At 46.7% G+C, this 23940-nt stretch overlaps 1 protein-coding gene across 6 annotated transcripts in view; it reads right to left on the reverse strand.

Moving 5' to 3' along the window:
- Positions 1-4814: 4814 nt before the first annotated feature.
- The window catches only part of LRP4 (LDL receptor related protein 4), a 108238-nt gene continuing 89112 nt past the window's right edge, over positions 4815-23940 (reverse strand). For 3 of the 6 annotated variants that reach the window (XM_065595135.1, XM_005302283.5, XM_008162676.4), the window contains exons 26-38: positions 23681-23843; positions 23178-23403; positions 21609-21912; positions 20632-20850; positions 20104-20238; positions 19785-19893; positions 19317-19461; positions 16939-17052; positions 16472-16595; positions 14704-14771; positions 14032-14119; positions 10591-10732; positions 4815-8597 (exon numbers count right to left, since the gene is read on the reverse strand). In XM_065595135.1, the coding sequence (XP_065451207.1) occupies positions 8262-8597; positions 10591-10732; positions 14032-14119; positions 14704-14771; positions 16472-16595; positions 16939-17052; positions 19317-19461; positions 19785-19893; positions 20104-20238; positions 20632-20850; positions 21609-21912; positions 23178-23403; positions 23681-23843 (2173 nt within the window). In that variant the 3' untranslated portion in view covers positions 4815-8261. Of the gene's footprint in view, positions 8598-9905; positions 9975-10590; positions 10733-14031; positions 14120-14703; positions 14772-16471; positions 16596-16938; positions 17053-19316; positions 19462-19784; positions 19894-20103; positions 20239-20631; positions 20851-21608; positions 21913-23177; positions 23404-23680; positions 23844-23940 lie in introns of those variants that run through there. The other 3 variants (XM_008162681.4, XR_006174227.2, XM_042849239.2) reach the window with 3 other exon arrangements.

Consider the following 23940-nt stretch of genomic DNA (forward strand, 5'->3'; position numbering starts at 1 on the left):
GGGGCGTGCGCTGCGCGGGGCAGGCAACACGTGACACTAATGAAATGATTCTTTTTATAGGACGCATCATTGACCTGTGGAACTCACTGCCAGGAAAACTCATCAGGAGTTTAGCAGGATTCAAGAAATGGTTACTAGTTCGAGGACCAGTGAACAACCATAGTTACATTAGAAATGATAAATCTATACCGGGGACATATGGACTGCCTGCTTTAGGAGGGGAGTGAGGTGCTAATTAAGTGGTAGGTGAAGAAAAGGCTTTTGCTGAAAATCATTCTGTAATTGCCTACTTCATGTTTTCGTAAGTCTTCCTCTGACTGAGACAAGTTACTGGACTTGATGGACCACTGGTCTGAACGAGTATGGCAATTCCTATCTGAAGTGATATAAAAGTAATATAGTTGCACCTGGGGGTTTTAGTTTCCCAAGCTACTCATTAACCCTCATGGCATGTCCACCATAGACTGCATTATTGCTTAGACAATAAAGATACAAAACCTATAAGGAAAACAGCATCTGAAGCATAAGCAAGAAAAATACTGATAATAACTAATTCCTCTCTTCTTTAAATATGCAAGTTCCTGGAGCCGGGCACTGAAAAGAATCCATGGAAGGTAGATCGGGGATGTAAATTGCACTAAGTATCTTAGTGAAGGGCTAAAGATTTAAATTTCTGACCTTGGATAGCAGAGTGATATGTTTACTGATAGCCTGCATACTTTGCTATTCCTTACTAGGAAAACAGTTTAAAAACAAACAAATCTATAAAATGAACTAGTCAACAAATGAGGAAGTGGCTGCAGGAGATAGAACTTTCACAGAAGATGGATTGAGACTGGAATTTACTGCTTGAGTAAATAAGAATGACTACTAACCTTGCTGCAGGTGGAACTAACTGTAGAGAAGACTCGTCTTCCAAAGCAGACCACAACAGGGTAATTCAGTTTGGGCATGGCAACTGGGAGTGCCTGAGTCCTCACCTTTTTATGTTTTAATGTTGCAGTGGCACTTGCCACTGAGTACATGTGCTCCAATTTCTGAAACAAGTTCTCTCTACTGCCAAATCAGAGAGCCAGGCCCAATTCAAACTCACTTCCTAACCTGGCAGAGTTTGGGAATTATGCACAAAATGCACCTTACTCCTGGGAAGGGTCGGAAGACAGAACCTCCTGTCATAGGTGAAGGAGTTTCTGCAGCATAAGGAGTCCTGAAAGGAGATTCCACTCCTTTTGACAAAAGGAGGGTGGACTTTAACTTAGTTTTCTCAAAACAACCCTCTTCAACATCAGCATCCTTACATTTTGTATATATAAAAATATACAGAACTTTAACCTGTTGGCAGGGTTGAAAAGAAGGGCTTTTCTTTTTGTATTTACTTTTCCAGAGAGGTGCTCAGATATCACTGTGTCAACCACACTATAAATTCCTAGACAGAGGAGTCAACAGCTCTAGGTGTTTATACTGTACTCCTCAGTGTGGTGTTCAAGCATCTAAGGCCCAATCTCTTGTCTCATGGGGGAGCCTAATATTGTTGTAAACAAGAAGTGGTTCTCTGATGGCTTTCTGAACACTTTCCAATTGCATTGAGGTATTAAATGCAAACATCTAGGTTAATGGAAATGGTTATGGTAAGAGTTTAAATGTTCTTAAGTCAAGAAATGCACTAGTTAATGTTCCCATGGGAACTAACTACCCCACATGTTTTTGTGGCCACATTTCATTCTGGCAGACAGCCTTGGACTGAAACTCCTATTAGTCAGTCTAGGTTCTGCTGTACCTATCAGAGGATATTAGAGCAGCATATACTTGAGTAGTAGTTAGGCCTGTTAAATGAGACCTTAAGATATACTACTATGCAATGTGACAAGTTAGCATTGTGATTAGCCTTCTGTATTGTGACCAACCTGATTGCCTTCTATGATGAGATAACTGGCAGTGTGGATATGGGGAAAGCAGTGGCCCTGATCTATCTTGACTTTAGCAAAGCTTTTGATACAGTCTCCCACAGTATTCTTGCCAGAAATTTTAAAAAAGTATGGATTGGATGAATAGACTAGAAGGTGGATAAAAAGCTGGCTGGATCGTTGGACTCAATGGGTAGTGATCAACGGCTCGATATCTAGTTGGCAGCCGGTATCAAGCGGAGTGCCCCAGGGATCGGTTTTGTTCAACATTTTCATTAATGATCTGGATGATGAGATGGATTGCACCCTCGGCAAGTTCACGGCTGACACTAAGATGGGGGGAGAGATAGATATGCTGGAGGGTAGGGATAGAGTCCAGAGTGACCTAGACAAATTGGAGGATTGGGCCAAAAGTAATCTGATGAGGTTCAACAAGGACAAGTGAAGAGTCCTGCACTTAGGATGGAAGAATCCCATGCACTGCTACAGGCTGTGGCCCGACTAGATAAGCAGCAGTTCTGGGGATTACAGTGCATGAGAAGCTGGATATGAGTCAACAGTGTACCCTCATTGCCAAGAAGGCGAACGTCATATTGGGTTGCATTAGTAGAAGCATTGCCAGCAGATCGAGGGAAGTGATTATTCCCCTCTATTCTGCACTGGTGAGGCCACATCTGCAGTATTGTGTCCAGTGTTGAGCCCCCCATTACAGAAAGGATGCGGACAAACTGGAGAGAGTCCAACAGAGGACAACAAAAATGATTAGGGGGCTGGGGCACATGACTTATGAGGAGAGGCTGTGGGAACTGGGTTTATTCACTCTACAGAAGAGAAGAGTGAGGAGGGATTTGATAGCAGCCTTCAACTACCTGAAGGGGGGGTTCCAAAGAGGATAGAGCAAGGCTGTTCTCAGTGGTGGCAGATGACAGAACAAGGAGCAATGGTCTCAAGTTGCAGTGAGGGAAGTCTAGGTTGGATATTAGGAAAAACTATTTCACTAGGAGGAGGATGAAGCACTGGAATGGGTTACCTAGAGAAGTAGTGGAATCTCCATCCTTAGAAGTTTTTAAGGCCTGGCTTAACAAAGCCCTGGGTGGGATGATTTAGTTGGGGTTGGTCTTGCTTTGAGCAGGGGATTGGATTAGATGACGTCCTGAGGTCTCTTCCAACCCTAATCTTCTATGACTTCTTACAATTCAAAGCCATAACCTTAAGATTAAATTAATTTACAGTTTGTGCAGGGAGGAGGGATAGCTCAGTGGTTTGAGCATTGGCCTGCTAAACCCAGGGTTGTGAGTTCAATCCTTGAGCAGGCCACTGAGGGATCTGGAGCCAAATCAGTACTTGGTCCTGCTAGTGAAGGCAGGGGGCTGGACTCAATGACCTCTCAGGATCCCTTCCAGCTCAATGAGATAGGTATATCTCTATATATTATATGATTATAACTTCCCTATTTGTTTTGTTCTAAGAAAATAGAAATGTAAAATGAGGAAACAGAACATAATTTGTCCTGTTGATCTAATTGAGTACGTGTGAGGTGTGATACACACATACACCTCTGAAGTTGCCCCAGGACAAATCTAAACTCTTAAACAGTCCACCTTATGGGAACTTACAGAAAAAAAGAAAACCTCTGAGGGCAGAGTCCAAGATATTAGGGGATGAAACTTTCTATGAATGTTTTGCAGAGGAACAAGCATACATACATGGAGAAAATCAATCCTGCTGGGCCAGGCTCCCTTACTATCCCCTGCATGTGTTTTGGAGCATCATGGCAGTCCCAGCTCAGGGCATTCATCACTGCATTGATTTTGTTATGCAGTTGGTGGCTTCTGTACTCCCCCTTTTAGGATCATCTCTGTCCATACCCTATGAATAGTTGACTCCTGTTTAGCTGTACTGCCCTTGAGTCTACCCGCCTTTTGTCAGAGGAGTGGACCTCCTTTTAGGCCTTATGCTGAAGTAACTCCTCCATCTGTGACAGAAGGTTCTGTCTTCCCACCTTTCCCAGGAGTTAGGTGCATTCTGTGCCTACTTCCCAAACCCTGCCAGATTAGGAAGTGAGTTTGAATTGGGCTTGGCTCTCGGACTTGGCAGTGGAGATAACTTGGGTCAGAAATTGGAGCACATGTACCCAAACACAAGTATCACTGCGCCATTTAAAAAATAAAAAGGTAAGGGCTCAGGAGCACCAGCTGCCATGCTCACACTGAATTACCTTGTTGTGGTCTGCTGTGGAAGACCAGCCTTCTCTGCTCTTGTTGCCTGAATGCCATATTGGGGCTGGTACAGAGATGGATCTCTGCATAGAGAAGCTTGAGTATCCTCTTCTTTCAGTTTTAAATTATTACTAAAATGAAAAGGTCCAAATCCCACTTCCCTCAGTAAACTGTGTGAGAGTCAATCTTGTCTAGTGGTTAGAGCAGGGAGACGTGGCTGGAGATTTTGATTCTATTTACAACTCTGCACTACACACCCCCTACCACCAAGAATGATTTTAAAGCATCAAACTGCATTAAGCAAAGGCACCAGTGAAGAGAGGACTTCTGCAGCAGCCATAGAAAAGGTAACACTATTCCTGTATGGCTTACAACAATTAGATCAGAATGTTCTTCAGAAAGACTAAGCCACTAGCCCCTGTTGTCATGTCAAACAGAGAGAATGCATTTAAGCCACAGCTGCCTCTTTCTTGGCAGTGGGCCTTAGTTCAGGCTTCACTGCTGAAGAATGTGTGTATCAGTCAGTGGGATTATCCACAGAATACTGCTTCCATTTTCATCTTCTCACTCCCTCCAACCGCAGTGCTCAGTGAGCAGAGATGAGGTTCTATGCAAAGAGAGCCTGGAGCTCCTCGTCCTCCAGAGGGAGCCAGTATAACATGCATGATTCACAACCCAAAGCCAAGCAGAGTGATTAAGAAAAGCTAAATTTATATTAAATTATCAAACTCCTAAAATACTGAACATAGTGGTTAAATAACTCCAGAAAAGTCCAATCTCTCCAGTGAGTAACATTAAAATCATTACACAAGAATGCAGGGGAAATCACTGCCATTAGCTCAGGACAGAAAGGAGAGAGAAGTTTGCTTTTTACGTAGTATATCAGTGCTCAAGAGATCATCCCCCACTTCTGGCCTTTCTACATTCTGTATAGCCCTTATGCAATTAAGGCCTTTTCCTCCCCAGAATGGGAAAATGCAATGCACCCCCTAGGCAGCATCTCACAAGGGCTGTTTGCTCACATTGGGGAATCTTATGTCTGCTCACATCAGTAGTGGAACTAGGGCTGTAGGAGATTTCCCTGCTCCATCTCCCCAATGTAGCAGACATATGACCTCTGGCGGGGTTGGAGGGGAAGGGATGGGAAAGTTTAGAGTAGCTGTGTGAATGGTGTTGGGGCTGGAATGTACAGGTTTCCTTCCTAGGAATAGGAATGTGCATAGTTTCAGGCAGAGTTTGAACACCAGTAGCTGTTGGAAAGACTGATTGAGCTTTTCCTTCTATTCTGCATTCTCAACTCAAGCAGCTATTATTTCCATAGGTCCATTGAGTCCCCACTGAGAGGAATGGGTGGATGTTTCCAGTCCCTCTTCCCCACACACCTGGCTGTTTAATGTGCAGTGCAGAGTGATGCATTCACATAGCTCATCAGGGGAGAAGAGAGGTAGGGCTGTTCTCCCAGGATGTTAGAGCCTTTTCCAACACAGGCTAGTTCCCTACCCTACTTCTACTGCCCTCCCTAACCTCTACACACAGGCTCCCTCCTAACTGTGGTCTTCCTCCTACACTTGAGCCCGTGCTCTTGCCCCTGTGTGATGCAGCCTGGCTAGCCCAAATCCATGTCAGTGAGATGGCAAAGCTCTGGCTCCTGCTGCTCTTTCTCCCCCGTGAATCCAGACCTTGGAGCTTCTGTCCCAAAGTGCATCTGCAGCTAGTACCACGCAAAGCAATAGTAGCATCTGGACTAACAACTCCTAGTCTGGAGCCAATCAAATACATTAAAATATTCACTCTGGGAACAGGAAAGAGTCCCATATTAACATGGAAATTCTCAAGCCCCAGCCCTAACTCACTTCCCACATGAGTACACACCAGACAGGCTAATGGTGCAAGTTATAGATGGAGTTTCAGGCCTGGCTTGAAAATTTAAGATGAACCTTCCCTGCCTTAACTGTAGAGGTATCTCTGGGTATAAGTAGTATTGCGAGCTTGATGGTAACTGCCACTTTCTCTGGGCAGTACTAGGGTTTCTGGGATTTGAGCAAGGCTAAACAGAAGCAGGAGGGACTCTCCTCTGTTCACTAGATGAAAAAATATTGCCTGGGTATCCCATCCAAATCACCACTCCATGCAGCACCCCTGCGCCAGCTGGGTCCTCCCTACCCCATGGATGGGAATGCACATGGCCTTTCCACAGCAGGATTGTCACAAGGGATCCTTCCTTGGGACAGTTCTGTTTCCAAACATCTGGCTTGGGATTTCATTTTTTACCTTGGATAAAATTCCTATGAATGAAATGTAGGGACTAAACCCTCTTTTGGAAGGGGGAGAAGTTTTTTTCCTTTAGATGTGGCAAGTCAAGAGAGCACTAGAGCTTCAAATGTTGCCAGGGATGTCTCTCTTGAAGCTCAAATAATTAGATGTGTGGGTTTTCCACACCCTACCTTCCCTGCTCTCTCCTTCCCTCCTAAAAAATGAGGATTTGCAGAGACTAGTTCGTATGTGGTTTGTCTCTGGGTTCCCCTGAGCCCTATTCCATGTGGGTGTCTATTGCCTATGTCATGCCTGGGACACCACTCAGCACCCAGGCCCAAACACACCCCAAAATTACCAGGGCCCAGCAGGAAACCAACCATGCACTGTGTATAGGAGCCAGATATAAGGGAAAGGCCTCATAGGCTGCAAAGCCAGAATAGAATTGTATCCTCATACAGCTGAGGGGAAGAACATAGACTGCTGCAAGAATTATTTGCCAGTAAAAAAAATGGAGCTTAAAGCACAGCTCTAGTTCAGGGGTTCTCAAACTGGGGGTCGGGACCCCTCAGGGGGGTCACGAGGTTATTACATGGGGGGGTTGCAAGCTATCAACCTCCACCCCAAACCCCACTTTGCCTCCCACATTTATAATGGTGTTAAATATATAAAAAGTGTTTTTAATTTATAGGGGGGGGGTCACACTCAGAGGCTTGCTATGCGAAAGGGGTCACCAGTAAAAAAGTTTGAGAGCCACTGCTCTAGTTGATAAGTGACTATTCAAAAAGGGCCCCTAGAGCTCCATAGTTATTTTCTCTGATTCCATGTCAAATGGGCTCAGTTTACTAATAGAACAGTTTCCCCAGTCATCCCATTTCACACATCACTAGTAATAAAAGGTTCTACCAGCCATAACAGACCCTCAGTGACATCTAGTCAGCCCCATGGCCTTCCATAGGCTTGCACAAGTGTAACTGGCTGGCCTTCTGATTGGAACTTTATGAACAGTTTTGTTGATGTAAAAGAAGGAATAGACTCCAGCCTCTCTCCCTCTGAGCTGAGTTTCCTCTCAGTAGGCCTGTGGAGCTAAGAGCAGTAAAAATATACTCTATCCCCTGATCTGGCAGCTCTAACTCCACTATACACTGAAAGCAGTTCGGAGAGTCCTATCTGATTCAGTTACTTTTTGAAGTGGGTGATAGCAACCAGCTGAATAGGAGCAGCGTCCATTGCCAGCAACAGACACAGTGCTCCAGCACCAGGCTTCATCACTCCTGTAGAGATGTGCCAGAATGTGGGGGAAGTGGCAGTGACATTCTAATGACATCAATCACAAGAAACATAGCAGCTGCGGTTGCTCTCTTTATCCCCTTAGAAGTGACCTGCTGCTACATTGCCCCCTCTTTCAGCCCTCCACCAATTCCCTAAAGTAGAGAGAGCAGAGCTGGCCTCTGAATGAATCAGGGGCAAGAGGTGCTGAGCCTGATGAGAAGCTGGCAGTGGAGAAGCTCTGCTCTCCCAGAGGCATGAATTGTGAGCTTGACAGTGCAGGACTCGCAGATTGCCAGAGGGGACATAATCTGAATTAGACTCAGCCCAGAGGGGTCACTGCAGAAGTTATCATGGCAGCTTCCAGGAAAAGGGAACATATAAATAAACCACAAAACAGTGAGAATGAGCCAAAAGGGTCTCTGAGGTCCATTTCCCCCTGCCATGAGGGAGCAGTCTGGCCCCGGCTCCTTGCTGAAAGGCAGCCAGTCTCTGGGCTCCTTGCAACACGAAGGCTAGTCTCTGGGCTTCTCCCTGCATGGCAGAATGAGTCCCGTCTCATTCATATGGAACAGGGGCTGGGGAGGAGCTGGGCATCTCCAAGGTAGTGCATGCTTTAGACCTCACTCTCCGTGGAGGGCTTGCATTGGTGTTTCCAGCCTGTGTCTGGGAGTGAGCCGCGTCGTTCTGGGGTGGCTGCTGCCGTGTTGACACTGCTGCACTCAGACTGCTCCTCCTGCAGCAGCTGCTCAGTTTCGGTGTCATCCAGCGAGCCAGAGCTGGCCTGGATAGAGACAGTGTCAGTCTTCATGCAAACATGGTCCCGGAGTATCCCTCCCCGGGAGCTCCGTATCTGCTTGATATCATCCCACTCAGACTCGTCACCGGACAAGAGGCATATCCCTTCCACAATCTTGATCTTTTCCTTGGTGTAGCAATGATCATGACCAGCCTAGCAGGGAGACAACAGAATGCAAATACCCACAGAGCATCAGTCACTTCTAGCCAAAGAACAAAGCAGCGACTGGAATGAGGACAGGCAAAGAAGCAAGCAAAGGGATGGCCCTCAATGAAAAGAGTAACTGGTTGCTGCCATCAGGACAGGAGAGTCCATTCTAGGCTCCCCCTTCACAATGCTCAGCCTAGCACACCAGCCCTCCCCAAAGGAATACCCATTCCAATCTCCAGGCTCCTTCAATCCATGGGAAAAGGTGAGGGAAGATGGCTCTTCTGCTTCACTTGGACAAATGGAGCCAATGCTATTTGGGGGCAGGAATAATACTAGAGCCAGAGCCTGAATAGGAAGGAGAAACCTGGGAAGCAGGAACAGCCAAGAGAGACTCGAGGGCAATAGGCAGGAAATCAGGTAGGAGTTTGTAATGGGATAAGGCTGCTAAAAAGGTTAATCAGTTTGGGAGATGCATATGCAGTGGCTTTAGATCGCAAAGCAGGGAGAAGCAAGTTGCCCTCTATACACATCTTGAGACAGCTCACCTGGGCTACTGTGTTGGGTTTGAGCACCTCATTGCAACGAAAATAATGGAGGAAGTATAGAGAAGAACAACAGAAATGATCAGAGGGCTAGAGGGACAAAGTTATGAGCAGAGATTAAGAGTGAATTCTGTCCAGCTTGGCTCAGTGATGAGTAAAGAGGCATGGGTGTAGACATCTGATAGGTGTTTGTAACCCCCCCCCCACCCCCCCCGAGGAGAGAAGAATTGTGTGTGTGACATGTGGGTATATCTAAACAATGGGACTAAGAAAAAAAAAGGGAAAGATTTAGAGTGAATCTCAGGTAAACCATTCTGACAGTGGAGTATTGGAGGCTGGGAAATACAGAGGAAAGGTTGGGGGATCTATTTCTTGGGGCATTTAAAACAATACCACTAAAAATTGTCCTATATGGAACAATCCTATCCTGGCCCCTGGGAAAGGGAGTCAGTGGCATAACAGGCCATATCCATCTCCAGGGTCTATAAGAATCATAACAAACAGCCCCAGGTAAATTATTTTCTTTAAGTAGCATAAACTGCAAACCCTTAGCCATACAACCAAAGGACCTGTGCTAGAAAATTCCCTCTCCATCCCCAGCCCAGGGAGGTAGTTGAGCTAGTTCAAAGGCACAAACACAGACACATGGGAAGCCAGCCAAGCAGCAATTAGTAAATGACAGTGTTAGAGCCTTTCAGTGCTGCAAGAGTGAGGGAGGTGGGGGTCACTCACACATACACAAACCCACATACAAACAGTGCAGTGATACCTGACGTGAGGATGTGAGCAGAAATCAGAAGAAGAAAGATGAGAAGCTATCAGGGGGATGAGAAAGTTGCTGAGGAAACAAAGAGGAGAAACTAAGTGCTACATGGTAAAATAGATACAGCCCTATATGGGGCCCATACCAATGTCCTGGTCATCAGCATTTTCAGTTCTCCTCTCCACCCTACCCCTCCACACAGTGCATAGACAATAGCTGCGTCCTTTCTAGACAGACTCTTCCTGGTTCTCTCCGTGACTACCCAGGGCAGCGTTAGGGTGAGTAGGGAAGGACAGGGCTCAGCCAAGGAACATGGGTCCAAAGGTAGAATTTTCCCTTTAAACCCAATAGCCTGGTGGCTAGCAACACTGTAAAAGGGACACAGGAGACTAAAGGAATGGAGGGGAAAGTTGGAGCCTCAGGCAGGTATGTGCAACTGGGACACAATGAGGAACTGAGAGATGCTGCTAGTTAAGCCCTGTGAGTCTTGCTTGGTAGCTTACTGCAGCTGCCCTCACCCATCCCAGGGATCCTCTTGGGACAGACGGTGGAGAGCTCTGGGGATGGGGATGTTTTTGGGGTTCAGGCACCTGCCAAGAACCAAGCACAATTCTCTCTCACTATTTACATACATTTGTAATGTTAGGACAGTTTGAAGTTGGTCCCTGAGGCCTCTACCAGCAGCTCTTACCTCCTTCTTATAGCACAGCTGGTTGTACAAGGTCGGCTTGGGAATAGTTTCGATCTTCACCTCTTGGGTAGATGTCCGGTATGATGGGTTACTGTAAGTCAGGTTCCCCAAGCCAGAGTCTGTGAACTTAGACTTCTTGTGTCTGTAGGAGGAGAAACCAGGAGGAGGTGGAAGAACAAATAACAGAAATATCCAAAACACATGACCTAGTAGTAATGGGAGATTAACTACCCAGATATCTGTTGGCAAGGTAACACAAAATGTCCAGTAAGTTCTTGGAATGTGTTGGGGAGAACTTCTTGTTTCAGAAGGTGGAGGCAGTAACTAGGGACACAGCTAGTTTAGACTTGATTCTAAGTAACAGGAAGGAATTGGTTGCTAATCTGAAGGTGCAAGGCAACTTGGGTGAAAATGACCATGATGGGCTTCATGATTATAAGGAAAGAAAGAAGTGAAAGCAGCAGAATAAGGATGATGGACTTAAAAAACCAGACTTTTAACCAACTCAGAACTGGTAGATAAGGCCCCATGGGAAGAAATTCTAAGAGGAAAAAGAGTTCAGGGAAGCTGGTAATTTCTCAAAGAGACAATATTAAAGGAGCAACAGCAAACTATCTTGATGGTAAGGAGAGACAGAAAGACTAGTAAGAGGACAGTATGGCTCCATCAGGGGCCTTTAATGACCTGAAAATCAAAAAAGAAACCAACAAAAAGTGGAAACACGGACAAATTGCCAAGGAGGAGTACAAAAGAATAGCACAAGCATGCAGGGACAAAGTCAGAAAGGCTAAGACAAAATGAGTTACACCTAGCAAGGGACATAAAAGGCAGTAAGAAGAGGTTCCATCAATACAGTAAGAGCAAGAGAAAGACAAATGAAAGTGTAGGTCCTCTACTTAGTGGTGAAGGAGACCTAACAGAGAACTCCAGAAAGCTGAGGTATTTAATGCTTACTTTGCTTCAGTCTTCACTAAAAAGGTTTATTGAGACCAGATGCTTGATAGAATTAATTTAACAACAAAGGGGAAGGAACACAAGCCAAAATAGAGAAAGAACAGATTAGAGAATATTTAGACAAGTGAGATGTATTCAACTTGGCTAGGCCTGATGACATTCACCCTAGTGTCCTTAAGTAACTAGCTGAAGCAATCTTGGAACTGTTACCGATTATCTTTGAGAACTGATGGAGAACAGGTGAGGTTCCTGATGACTGGAAAAGGGGAAATGTAGCAACTATATTTTAAAAGGAGAAACACAGAGCACCTGGAGAATTATAGAGCAGTCAGCCCAACTTGGATTAGGAGAAAACAGGGTTATAAGGAATGGTTAAAATGGATTTGTCAAGAACAAATCATGCCAAACCAAACTAACTTCCTTTTTGACAGGGTTACTGGTCTAGTGAATAGAGGGGAAGCAATACTTATGATATATCTTGATTTTCGTAAGGTTTTTGACACAGTCCCACATTATATTCCCATCAGCAAAATAAGGAAATGTGATTAAATTACTATAAAGTGTACAACTTGTTGAAAGACCGTACTCAAATCGTAGTTATCAATGGTTCACTGTCAAAGTAGGGGAACATATCTAATGGGGTCCCACATGGGTAGTATCGTTCTGGGTCTGGTACTATTCAATATTTTAATTAATGACTCTCGTAATGGAGTGGAGAGTATGCTTATAAAATTTGAGGATGACACCAAGCTGTGAGGGATTGCAAGCACTTTGCAGGACAAGTTTAAAATTCTAAATGACTGACAAATTGAACTGAAATCAACAAGATGAAATTCAATAAAGTACTACATTTAGGAAGGAAAAATTAAATGCACAACAACAAAATGGGGATAGTACTGCTGAAAAGGACGGGGGTGGTTATAGTGGATCACTAATTGAATATGAGCCAATAATGTGATACCCTGTGAAAAACGCTAATATTTTTCTGGAGTATATTTACAGGAATGTCATGTGTAAGACATGGGGGTAATTATTCTGCTGTACTTGGTACTGGTGAGGCCTCATCTGGAGTTCTGTGTCCAGTTTTGAGCGCAACACGTGGATAGATTGGAGAGTGTCCAGAGGACAGCAGCAAAAATGATAAATGGTTTACAAAACCTGACCAATGACGAAAGGTTTAAAAAAAACCTGGGTATGTTTAGTCTTGAGAAAAGAAGACTGAGCGCGGCACCTGATAACAGTCTTTAAATATGTTAGGGGCTATTATAAAGAGGACTGTGACTGATGACCTCTTGAGGTCCCTTCCAGCCCTACATTTCTATAATTCTGTCAGTAGAGAGATAGGGTCCCATTGTCAAAAGGTCCATTTCTACAGACAAGGCCCCAACCCAGTGACCAGAAAGCGCCAATGATCTGTTTGTTCCCTCAGGCCAGAAAGAGCCTATTTCATCAGGTACAGGTGTTCCCTTTAGCTGCCTGTACAGCCACCATGCACCAGTGCAATGCAGTCAAGTTGTGTCTCGCTTATACCAGTGTAAGTCAGAGGTGACTCCACTACTTGGCAATGAAGTCATATTAGTGTAAAACCCATCAGAGCAGAATCAGGTCATGGACTTGACAGAGATCAGTAGACAGAGATCCCTTAGGAGAGAGACAAGCTCTGAAAGAGCTTGAGAGAGCAGCTGGCTGAAAGCATTTGGAACTCAGAGATTTACTAGACCAGCATTTCTCAAACTGCAGGTCAGGACCCCAAAGTGGTCACGAGCCCATTTTAATGGGGTCGCCAGGGCTGGTGTTAGACTTGCTGGAGCCCGGGGCCGAAGCCCAAGCCCCACTGGCCCGGGTTGAAGCTGAAGCCAAAGGGCTGCAGGCCTGGGCAGCAGGGCTCAGGTTATAGGCCCTTTGCCTGGGCTTTGACTTTGCCCCCGCCATCCCCCTTCCCCCAGAGTGGTATGGCTTGGGCTTTGGCCCCCCAACCCGGGGCAGCAGTGCTCGAGTGGGCTCAGGCTTTGGTCCCCCGTCCTGGGATCATGTAGTAATTTTTGTTGTCAGAAGGGGGTCGCAGTACAATGAAATTTGAGAACCCCTGTACTAGACAAGGTCCAAAGCCATGGTGATACAAATTCCATCGCACTCCTGCATATGATTTTCTAGATTCTCTATAAAATAGAGCCCAACAGGATTTTGCAGAGCCGGGAGCAGGAGGGCTGGGTGGACGCGCAGAGGATGGCTCGTCTCACATGCTCTTTAGAGGGAGGAGGAGAACTTTAGGGCTGCCCAACAGTTCAGTCTGCTCCCCAAGGTCCATGTGGGGCAGGGGGCTTTGTAAATAAAATGAAGTAGTTATTATTACTGTTTCCAGATAATAAGATGCTTGTAGCCTCAGTGATGAAGGACCTCTGTTGAAAGTCTCCTTCAACCAAAAAAGACTCAATTCACCAGCAACAGGGAAGAAGGGGACAGGATGGGAAGTGGAGGGTCAGATACCTGTATATAATTAGAGCAGCAATAAGCAGCAGAATGACCAAGACACTGAGGAGGCCTCCAATAATGTAGCTGACATGCAGCCCTTCTCCTGAAAAAGAACAGCAAGGGTGAGAGGAGGCCCTTTCTGTGCCACTGGACTATGTTCAAAACTAGTGTAGCTGTGTGTGCATGCGTGTACCCACCTATGTACTGGGGTTTAGCAGCCCAACTCTAGGGTGGAGCTTGGCACAGCTTGAGCCCATTCTCTCCCCCTCAGGGAATCTGGAGAAGACTTCTGAAGTAGGGGGGATATTATTTCCCAAAGATAGGGGCAAGTTAACCCCCTTCTGCTACCAGGTTACTCCCTGCTACGGGGTCAGTCTTCCTCACCAACCAGACTAGAAGGGGAAAGTACCCTATGGGAACTAAGCTTGTTCCACCTGAGTGATGAATTTGGGGGTTGGGGAACTCTGCTGTCCTTCAAACTAAAATCCTCTCCTCTGGCCACCCAGGGAAGAGCCTGTTTGGGGCTGAAAGAGAGCATGACTGATTTTCATCCTTGGGATACTCCTTGTCTTGCTCAGAATGAGATTGAAGAAGGTCACATTTGAGTCCTCAACACCTTGGAGCGAAAGCCCTGGCATAACCTGGAAGAAAGGTTCAGCTAGCAGAGGGTAAGGAAGAACAACTCACCTGTGGTTGCCAGTACTGCCTCATTCTTCCGGTTGCACAGGCCTTGGCCAACATCTTTGTCAGAGCAGCTGAAGGGCACAAAGATACAGAGTTATCATCTCACTGCACAGAGCAGCCAGTCATCTTCTGGGCATGGATGGAGCCATGTAGGATACGGCAGGCTGCAGCTGGGAATGGAGGGTAAGCTGGGGGGTAGAGAAGGGGCACTATGACAAGAACTTCCTTTGCCTACTCAAGTATACCCTTCTACCCAGATGTGAGAGGTTTCTCTGGACCCAACTCCGTAGATCCTAGAGTGTCCACACTCTTCTGTCTCGCTACAAGTGAAGCTGGAATCTTTGGACAGCTTGTTCATGGGACATATTCAAGAAAGGGCATTAGCGCTGAGCAGTCACTCTTCCTCTTCCCTCTGCAGTGAGACTACGTAATGCTAATCTCTTAGGAAAGGAACCAAAAAAAAAGCCAGCTCTGCAGAGAGAAAAAATTCTGCAAGGATTTTTATTCCCAGCAAAGAGAAAGTGGTATGTCTTTGCTTGGAGTTAATACCCCAATAGGCGATGGAAGAGCTCTCCCTGCTGGGCAGGGAGAGAAGTGGGCCAAGGGAGAATGGCAGAAAATACTTTCTATGCATTGAACCATAAAAGTAAGACCTGCAGACACGCTGTTTGGTCCCATCCTAGCCATCTCTTCAGGGTCAAGGCAGGACTGCTCTCAGGGCTCTGCCCAGTCTAGTTTAAAATGATCAAAGCATTGGAGCTCCCACCCCATCCCCTGGGAAACCATTCTCCAAGTTAAGATTTCAGCAGTCATACATGTGAAGCACAGGGTACCATGGGCAGGGCCAAGAGGATTCCTGCACCTTGCACAGTCAATCAGGCTAGCAGGAACATTTGAATGAAGTGGGTAGCGAGGCCTATGCAGCCCATGCCAGCTCCAGAGAGGTACAAAAATGTGGATCCGCATCCGAAAGAATCAACTTGTATCCGACCTGCAATCCGCACTCTGTCTTGTATCTGCAGCCGCACCAGCAGCACGCTATCTCACAGTGCCTCCTAGGAGGAGTGTCTGTGTGCGAGTGTACTGTATACAGGATCTCAAAAGCGGGGAAGCAGCAGTCTGCAGCTCATAGCCTATGAGGCTGCTTCCTCACTTTCTAGATCCTGTATTCCTGTCCCCTTCCTGCCCCCATACAGAAAAAGGGGAGGAGATAGATCAAGAAGCATCTATCTGCAGCTCATAAGGCTTCCTGACTTATTTTGCAGAAGCAGCTGCCTCCCTCTCCAACTGACCTGATATGGCAATACTGAAGTCAGGAGTTTCCTAAATTGCTTGGCTGCTTAAACTACGTCAATAGGAGCCTGGGGGATTTTGCTGGCTGTCTTGATCTATCACCTTCCCTTTCTCTGCATGGAGCGGGGAGAGGAAATATAGGATCTGGAAGGCAGGGAAACAGTCTCACGGGCTATTAGCTGCAGACAGCTGCTTCCCCATCTTTGAGATCCTATATTTAGAGCCCTGCGTGAATACAAAATTTGTATCCGCATCCAATCTGCAAAAATGGTCCTCGGATATCCACAGATTTGCAGGGGTCTAGTGCGAGTCTCTGTCTTCATAGACAGGGTCTTCTGTGGCTATTTACAGGGTGCCTAGAGGTTATGTGGTCTCACTCCATCTTGGGGTGCTGTGATAGGGCGGTGGAAGGTGAAGGGGACATGCGCATCCTGCATTCAACTCTTAAGTCCAGATTGCAAGCTGCAAAGTCACTCACTTTCCTTCCGTTGCTTCCAAGGATGTGTGGGGTTTGGTCGTTGAGGAGCCTGATCTGCCAGGTGAGGTCTGGCTCCTCTCGCTCACACTGGTTGTTTCAGGAACACGGGGCACCATGCCAGGAACTAAACAATACAGACAGAAAAATAAATAGGAGCCCAGTTTTGTGAGACAGATGGAGAAGTCTGCTAGACCACAGATCATTTCCTAAATAGTGAGACCAAGAATTTGTGTACAGAGCTTAGACACCCCATGCCCATCCTTTCAAGCAGGAAGCAATGTAAGAAAGATATTTGAAGCTCACAGCTGCTTGACTTACAGTATAGAACATTGTAGGGACTTTTTGTAGGTTGTGGAGACCTCCCAGATACTCTGATTCTCAACAGGAGATGCTAAAGGCCAGGGTGGGAGTGCTGGCTGTGGTTCATATATGGATGCTATTACCCCAGAGAACCTCTCTGAACTCACCAGTGGAGCAGGGTCGTCCATCTGGTTCATCTGGACATGCACAAACAAAGTCAGAAACCCTGGCGAAGCAGAGATGGGTGCAGCCTCCATTATTCACTCCACAGGAATTTGTACCTGAAGGAGACAACCAAGCCATTAAACCTGGAGCAGGTGATCAGGTGAGGCCTTGATGGAGTTCAGGAGCCTCACTTCCCTTTCAATCAAGATAGACTGCCCAGAAGGCCAAGGAATTTCTGTGCCACATGAACCAACCCCTCTACCCCACAGTGCTGAGAGAATGAGGAGAGAGTCAGGCATCAGTGGATTACAATAACCATGTAAAAAAGGGGCTAGAATCTTCTGGGAATCAGCAGAGAGGACCAACCAATGCAGCCAAACAGTAGATCTTAGGAATAGACTCTCTGTGTTACTACAGAAAATTCTTTCCCAGGTCTCTGACTGGAGGATCTTGCCCAAATGCTCAGGATCTAACTGATCGCCATATTTGGGGTTGGGAAGGATTGCCCAGGTCTGATTGGCAACGACCCTGGGGCCTTCCTCTGCAACATGGGACATGGGTCACTTGCTGGTTTGACCTAGAGTAAATGGCGGATTCTCTGTAACTGAAGTCTTTCAATCAAGATTTGAGGACTTCAATAACTCAGCCAGAGGTTACGGGCATAGGGCAGGTGGGTGAGGTTCTGTGGACTGGGATGTGCAGGAGGTCAGACTATACGATCATGATGGTCCCTTCTGGCCTTAAAGTCTACGAGTCTAAACTGATTGTTTAATAATTTCTTCCAGGATATCTTCCAGGTATCAAAGTTAAGCTAACTGGTCTATAATTCCCCAAGTCCTCTGTTCCCCTTTTTAAAGACAGATACTATACTTGCCTTCTCCTGTCCTCTGGGAACTCCCCCTCCCCTCCATGAGTTCTCAAAGATAATTGCTTATGGTTCCCAAATTGCTTCAGCTAGTTCCTTACAGACACTAGAATGAATTTAATAAGGTCCGGCCAACTTGAATACATCTAATTTATCTAGATGTTCTTTAACCTGATCTTTCTCTATTTTGGCTTGCGTTCCTTCCCACCGGTTGTTAATATTAACTGTGTGATGCATCTGGTCATAATTAATTCTTTTAGAGAAGACTGAAGCAAAATAGGATGAAACACCTCAGCCTTTTTCCAGTTGTCTGATATTTGCTCTCCTTCACTGCTAAGTAGAGGTCTACACTTTCCTTCATCTTTCCCTTGCTCCTACCCTGTTTATAGAACCTCTTCTTATTGCCTTTTATGTCACTTGCCAGGTATAACTCTTTTTGTTCCTTAGCCTTTCTGGTTTAGTCCCTACATGCTTGTGTTGTTATTTTGTAATCATCCTTAGCAATTTGTCCATGTTTCCACTTTTTGTACGTTTTTTTTTTTTAATTTTCAGGTCATTAAAGAACTACTGATGGAGTCATATTGGCCTTTTGCTATTCTTCCTATCTTTCCTTCACATCGAGATAGACAATATCAAAGGAGCAACAGCAAACTTCGAGAAACTACCAGCTCTCCAAAACTCCTTTTTCCCTTAAAGTTTCTTCCCATTGAACTTTACCTATCAGTTCTCTGAGTTGGTTAAAGTATGATTTTTTTTTTTAAGTCCATCATCCTTATTCAGCTGCTCTCACTCCTTCGACTCATGAAATCTACCATTTTATGATCACTTTCACCCCAGTTGCTTTCCACCTTCAGATTTGCAACCAATTCCTCCATTAGTAAGACTCAAGTCTAAACTGATTGCCCCCTGGTTACTTCCTCCACCTTCTGAAACAAGAAGTTGTCCCCAACACATTCCATGAAATTACTGGCCATTTTGTGTTACTTTTCCAACAGACATCTAGGTAGTTCAAGTCTCCCATTACTACCAGGACTTGTGTTTGGTATTTCTGTTATTTGTTCTGGACATGCTTCATCCTTCTCCTGATTATGGTCTGTAGTAGTCTCCTACCATGACACTGCTCCTGTTTCTCTCCCCTCCACCCCCATCTTCACCCAGAGACTTTCAACGGGCCTTCCTCTCACCTCCTTCTGGACCTCAGAACAAGAATATATATTCTGGACGTACAATGCAATTCCTTCTCCCTTTTTTCCCTGCCTGCCCTTCCTGAATGAGGAAAGACAGGCAGCTATAAGGAAGTTCTGACATAGGCTTCCTCAGCTGAAATCTCAAAGAGGCAGAGAATGTGCCCCAACAAGACTGAGGGAAGAGTCACAGTTTGTAGGGCACACAGAGAGGGGTGGGTGGAGGGTAAGGGCTCTCTGGATAGACTCTGCACTCATTAAATATGCCAGGATACCTGCAGCCTGCTTGGCACCAACTAGCAGAGGCAGCAATTAGGATCACCCCATATACCTGTCTGCCTCTGTGGGGAGACCACAATGATATCCATTAGCCCCTCAACATTGGCCAGGACAGTCTCCTTGTTTCGGCCTGAGTATTTGTCCACTCGCTGGATAGATTTGGTTTGCCAGTCAGTCCAGTAGATCCATCTGTCCTGCTGCTCAGAGGGAAAAATCAAATGCATTAGAGCACTTGGCCACGTATATAAAAGAACTGCACAGAATAGTATTCATGGGGCTTAGGGCTCCAGACAAAGCCCCTTCCCAGCCTAACTTCCCTCTTCTCAATGTCAATCAGAAGCTTCCCCCACCTCCTCGAGCCGCTTAGCCTAGGAACAGCCCTAGGTAAATCCCAAACCAGAGAAGCACACACCAGATCCCCCACTACCCCATATATACCCAAGAAGTCTGTACTATCCCCTAGGGAGCCTGGCTGTACAGCAGTCACTGCATTCACCACTACCCGTGGGCTCCTCTTTACCTGTGTCAGGGCAAAGGGGTGCGACACCTGGCTGACCAGCACCTGGCGTAGCTTCCCATTGAGATCAGCACTCTCGATACGGTCAAGATGTGCATCCACCCAGTAAATCCTGTACAGACAGGGAAAAGAGATGAGACCAAGCCCCACGGTTAGTCTTCCACCCATACTCACACTCCTCACTTCTGAGTCACTCACTAGCCCAAGATGCCTCACATCAGGCAAAACACTTCAGAGGATCGAGCTAAAAAGGCTCAGGTGCACTACATATCTTACTCAGTTCTCCTGGGTATGACAGCATCACTCCCACTCTTGCACTGACCTTCTAGTATCATAGTCTAATGTCAGTCCATTGGGCCAGCCCAGGTCGGTGTTGATTAGAATTTTGCGCTCAGAGCCATCCAAGTTTGCCCGCTCAATTTTAGCGATGTGACCCCAGTCCGTCCAGAAGAGGTACCTGAACAGAGAAAAGGCAGATGCAAGAGACAGGTAAGCCCCTGGGGGATGGGGGAGGAGGCAGAGGGACAGGTTTGAGACTTTGCATTATTAAGTCCACTAAAAGCTTTACTTGTGGACAAAAACAGCTGAGTCTACATTTTTCACTAAAGTTCCAGTTTTGTTCATTTACCGCACCCCATTTTCCCAATCTTGGCCCCCATCACTCCCAGCTGGACCTAACTCTTCCCCAGTTGCTATCATCATCCCACTCCATGCACAAGCAGCCCAGTCTCCGGAAACCTGCCAGACTTAGACCACACATCCCTCCTTTCTCCCAGATCTCCCTCCCATTGAACTGGCCTTGTACAACCTGACCTCCCGCATCTTCCCCTCCACTTGGCCCTAGACCTACCCCTTCTTGGGAAAGGCAGCAATTGCTCGGGGTTCGTCCAGGCTGTTATTAATAAGCACTTTTCTGCAGCTACCATCCAGTCTGGCCACTTCAATGGTGTTGCGACCTGTATCCGTCCAGTACAGGTTCCTGGCAACCCAGTCCACTGCCAAGCCATCCGTGGTCTTCAGCCCGTGACCAATGACCGTCTCCATGCTGCTGCCGTTCAGGTCTGCCCGCCTGGGGGAATCAGTGCAAACAGGATAAGGCATAAGAGGGCTCCTCATGATCCTTCAAGTCTCCCTGTGATATTCTTCTCTATCAATGGGACCAACAGTCCCTACCCCCAGTTACTATGAAGGCTAAATGTGCCTCCAACAATTAGTTCAGTAACACAAACTGCTCTGTGTGCTGTCGGCAAGTATCATAAGAACATAACATAAGAATATAAGAATGGCCCTACTGGATCAGACCAAAGGTCCATCTAGCCCAATATCCTGTCTTCTGACAGTGGCCAGTGCCAGCTGATCCATCCCCTGTCACCCATTCCCAGTTTCTGGCAAACAGAGACTAGGGACACCATTCCTGCCCATTCTGGCTAATAGCCATTGATGGACTTATCCTCCATGAATTTATCTAGTTCTTTTTTGAACCCAGGTATGGTCTTGGCCTTCACAACATCCTCTGGCAAGGAGTTCCACGGGTTGACTGTGTTGTGTGAAGAAATACTTCCTTTTATTTGTTTTAAACCGGCTGCCTATTAGTTTCATTTGGTGACCCCTAGTTCTTCTGTTATGAGAAATAGTAAACATCACTTCCTTATCTACTTTCTCTGCACCAGTCATGATTTCTCTGCACCATCACTACATTCTCAGGCCTTCAGGCAGGAACCACCTCCACCTACTGGAAAAGTCTAATCTATAAGAGCAGCCAACAATGCAAAAAATCTCAGCCTGAGAGGCTGGGTGCCCAGCAGCCACTTACCCCTGGGCACCTACCTGATGACATCAAGGAAGACATCTGTGTAGTAAATCTTGCCGTCCACACTGTCATAGTCCAGAGAGATGACATTGTTCAGCTCTGGGACAGGGACATGCACATCAGTGTGATCATTTGTGTCCAGTGAGATGCGTCTGATAGAGCCACGGCTGGAGAAGAGCAGATAGGTCTCTGGAGAGGGGTCACAGGTCTGTTCATCGCTCTTCAGCTGGATGCCGGTGGGGCAGGCACAGGAGAAGCCAGCAGGGTGGGGCAGGCAGAGGTGGGAGCAGCCACCATTCCTTATGCTGCACTTGTTAAAGCCTTTGGGAAAAAGGGAGAGGAAAAAATCAGCCTGACTCCATGTTTCCAGAGACCTAAGCCTTCCATCTCTTTACAGGGCATGAACACACAATTCACTGGCAACTGATTTCATTCCAAGCACATCCTTGCTAGGACTAGATTGTAGGTCACCACAAAGGGACATTTACCCAAAGATTCAACTGTGCTCTGCAGGGATCAGTGGATGTGGGGGATCCAGTAGGGATAGCCCCCTGGCCTGTACCCCTTGATATCAGAATTTCCCAAAGAAAGAAACAGCAAACAGCTGGTTTCCATTGGCCGGCTGAGGCTCATGTGATTCCAGTTTAGCTCTATTTGCAACAACAGCAACAAGACCCTAGCTGGGAAGAGTGCAGGAGTGGCATAATAAGCCATCCCTAGCCAGTCTGGCCCAGGAGTTTCCATTCTAAGTTAGACACATGCAGCAGGGGTGCTAGGTAGGCCCACATTAAGCTAATGGCTTCTTAGTGGGTTTGCATATTTAGTTTTAACATGGGAGTAGTCAGACTTTTTAAATTAATAAATCTATATATATTTAGTGTAAGGGTGGAAAGTCCAGCAGAAGCAAGGGGGAAGGCAACAGGTATGGGACAAGGGCGGTGTCAGGGCTGGAGTAAACATGAGGGAGTGGGGCTGGGATGCTGACCAAAAGCAGCACGTCTTGAGGAGGGAGTGGGGTTGCATATTGCACAGTGTTACAGAGGATGTTCCAGCCATGTGAGAAGAGGCCAAGAGCTGCCTGTAGGAGAAGGTAAGAAGGCACATTCCAGTGAACCAAGCCAGCAGAGTGAGGGAACAGCAAGGATGGGAAATGAACTAGAGACAGGGAATGGCTGTGCAGGCCTCAGAAGGGTAGGGTAAGGAATTTTACACTGCCAAGGAGACATTGGAGGAGGAGGAGGAGGATGTGATGAAAACAGCAGTTTAGCAGCAGTAGACTTGAGTATTTGCTGTGTCTGAGAATGGGCTGGACTGAGTGACAGCCTCAATGTAAGGAGAGCAGGGGAAGCAGGAGTCAAAAATGACACCAAGACTGTGCATCTGGGTAACTGGGTGGATGATGGAAACAGTCAGTTACTGTGGGAGGGATTCAGGGGAGGGACTGAGGTTGGAGAAGGAATTTATTTTCGGCCCTGGGCGATCTCCCAATGAAACACCAGAAGATCCCTCTCAATGACAGCTTCGAGGCCCCTCTAGTCATTAAGGCCTGATGATGCTCCTGGCTCCAAAGCAGCCTGGAAACTCACCAAGCTGCCGTGTCCTGTCAACAGCTTGAATGTCCATCAGGCCGGGCAGGTTTGCCCTCACCAGGATGACGTTGGCACCGGTGTCCTTGTCAGCCCTGTGAATGCTGCGAGTTTGCCAGTCAGTCCAGTAGATGTATGAGTCCAGTAGGGTGAGACCATAGGGATGCTGCACTGGGGATAGCAGGGTGTGGCGGTTTGCACCATTTAGGTCTGCAGCCTCAATGCGCTAGAAAAGGGGCAAGAAGGAACGCCCTGCTCAGTCCTTTCCCTTAGATAATGTCCTGAGCAAAGACAAGCATGCGTGAAGCTGGGACTGGAGTCCAAGCAAGCAACATGGCTCTGGTCCACCATCCCCAACAGCCCAAGCCCACAGGAAGCCTCAGAGTGCTTCCACACAGTCCTCTTCTCTTCTGACACCTTACCAAGGGGCTTCAGAAACGGCCTCTAGGATACCAAGGCTCCAATGTTAATCCCATAGGAATCGTTAAAGAGAAGACACCAACCTCTGTGTGCGCATCAGCCCACAGCAGCTGCGATCCAGCCTTATCCACTGCCAGCCCATTGGGCCAGCCCAGGTTGTTGCTGATCAGCACCAGGCGTCCTGAGCCATCCATGCCAGAGCGCTCCAGCTTGGCATTCTCACCCCAATCTGTCCAGTACATGTATCTAGGGAAAAGGGGAAAGCCAAGAACACATCAGAGAAACAGCAAAGAGGTTAATGCCTCCAGGCCTCCTCCCTCAAGACAGTCCCCTGCCAGCACTA

The sequence above is a fragment of the Chrysemys picta genome, chromosome 4 (genome assembly GCF_011386835.1).
Source record: "Chrysemys picta bellii isolate R12L10 chromosome 4, ASM1138683v2, whole genome shotgun sequence".
NCBI classification, from domain to species: Eukaryota; Metazoa; Chordata; order Testudines; family Emydidae; genus Chrysemys; species Chrysemys picta.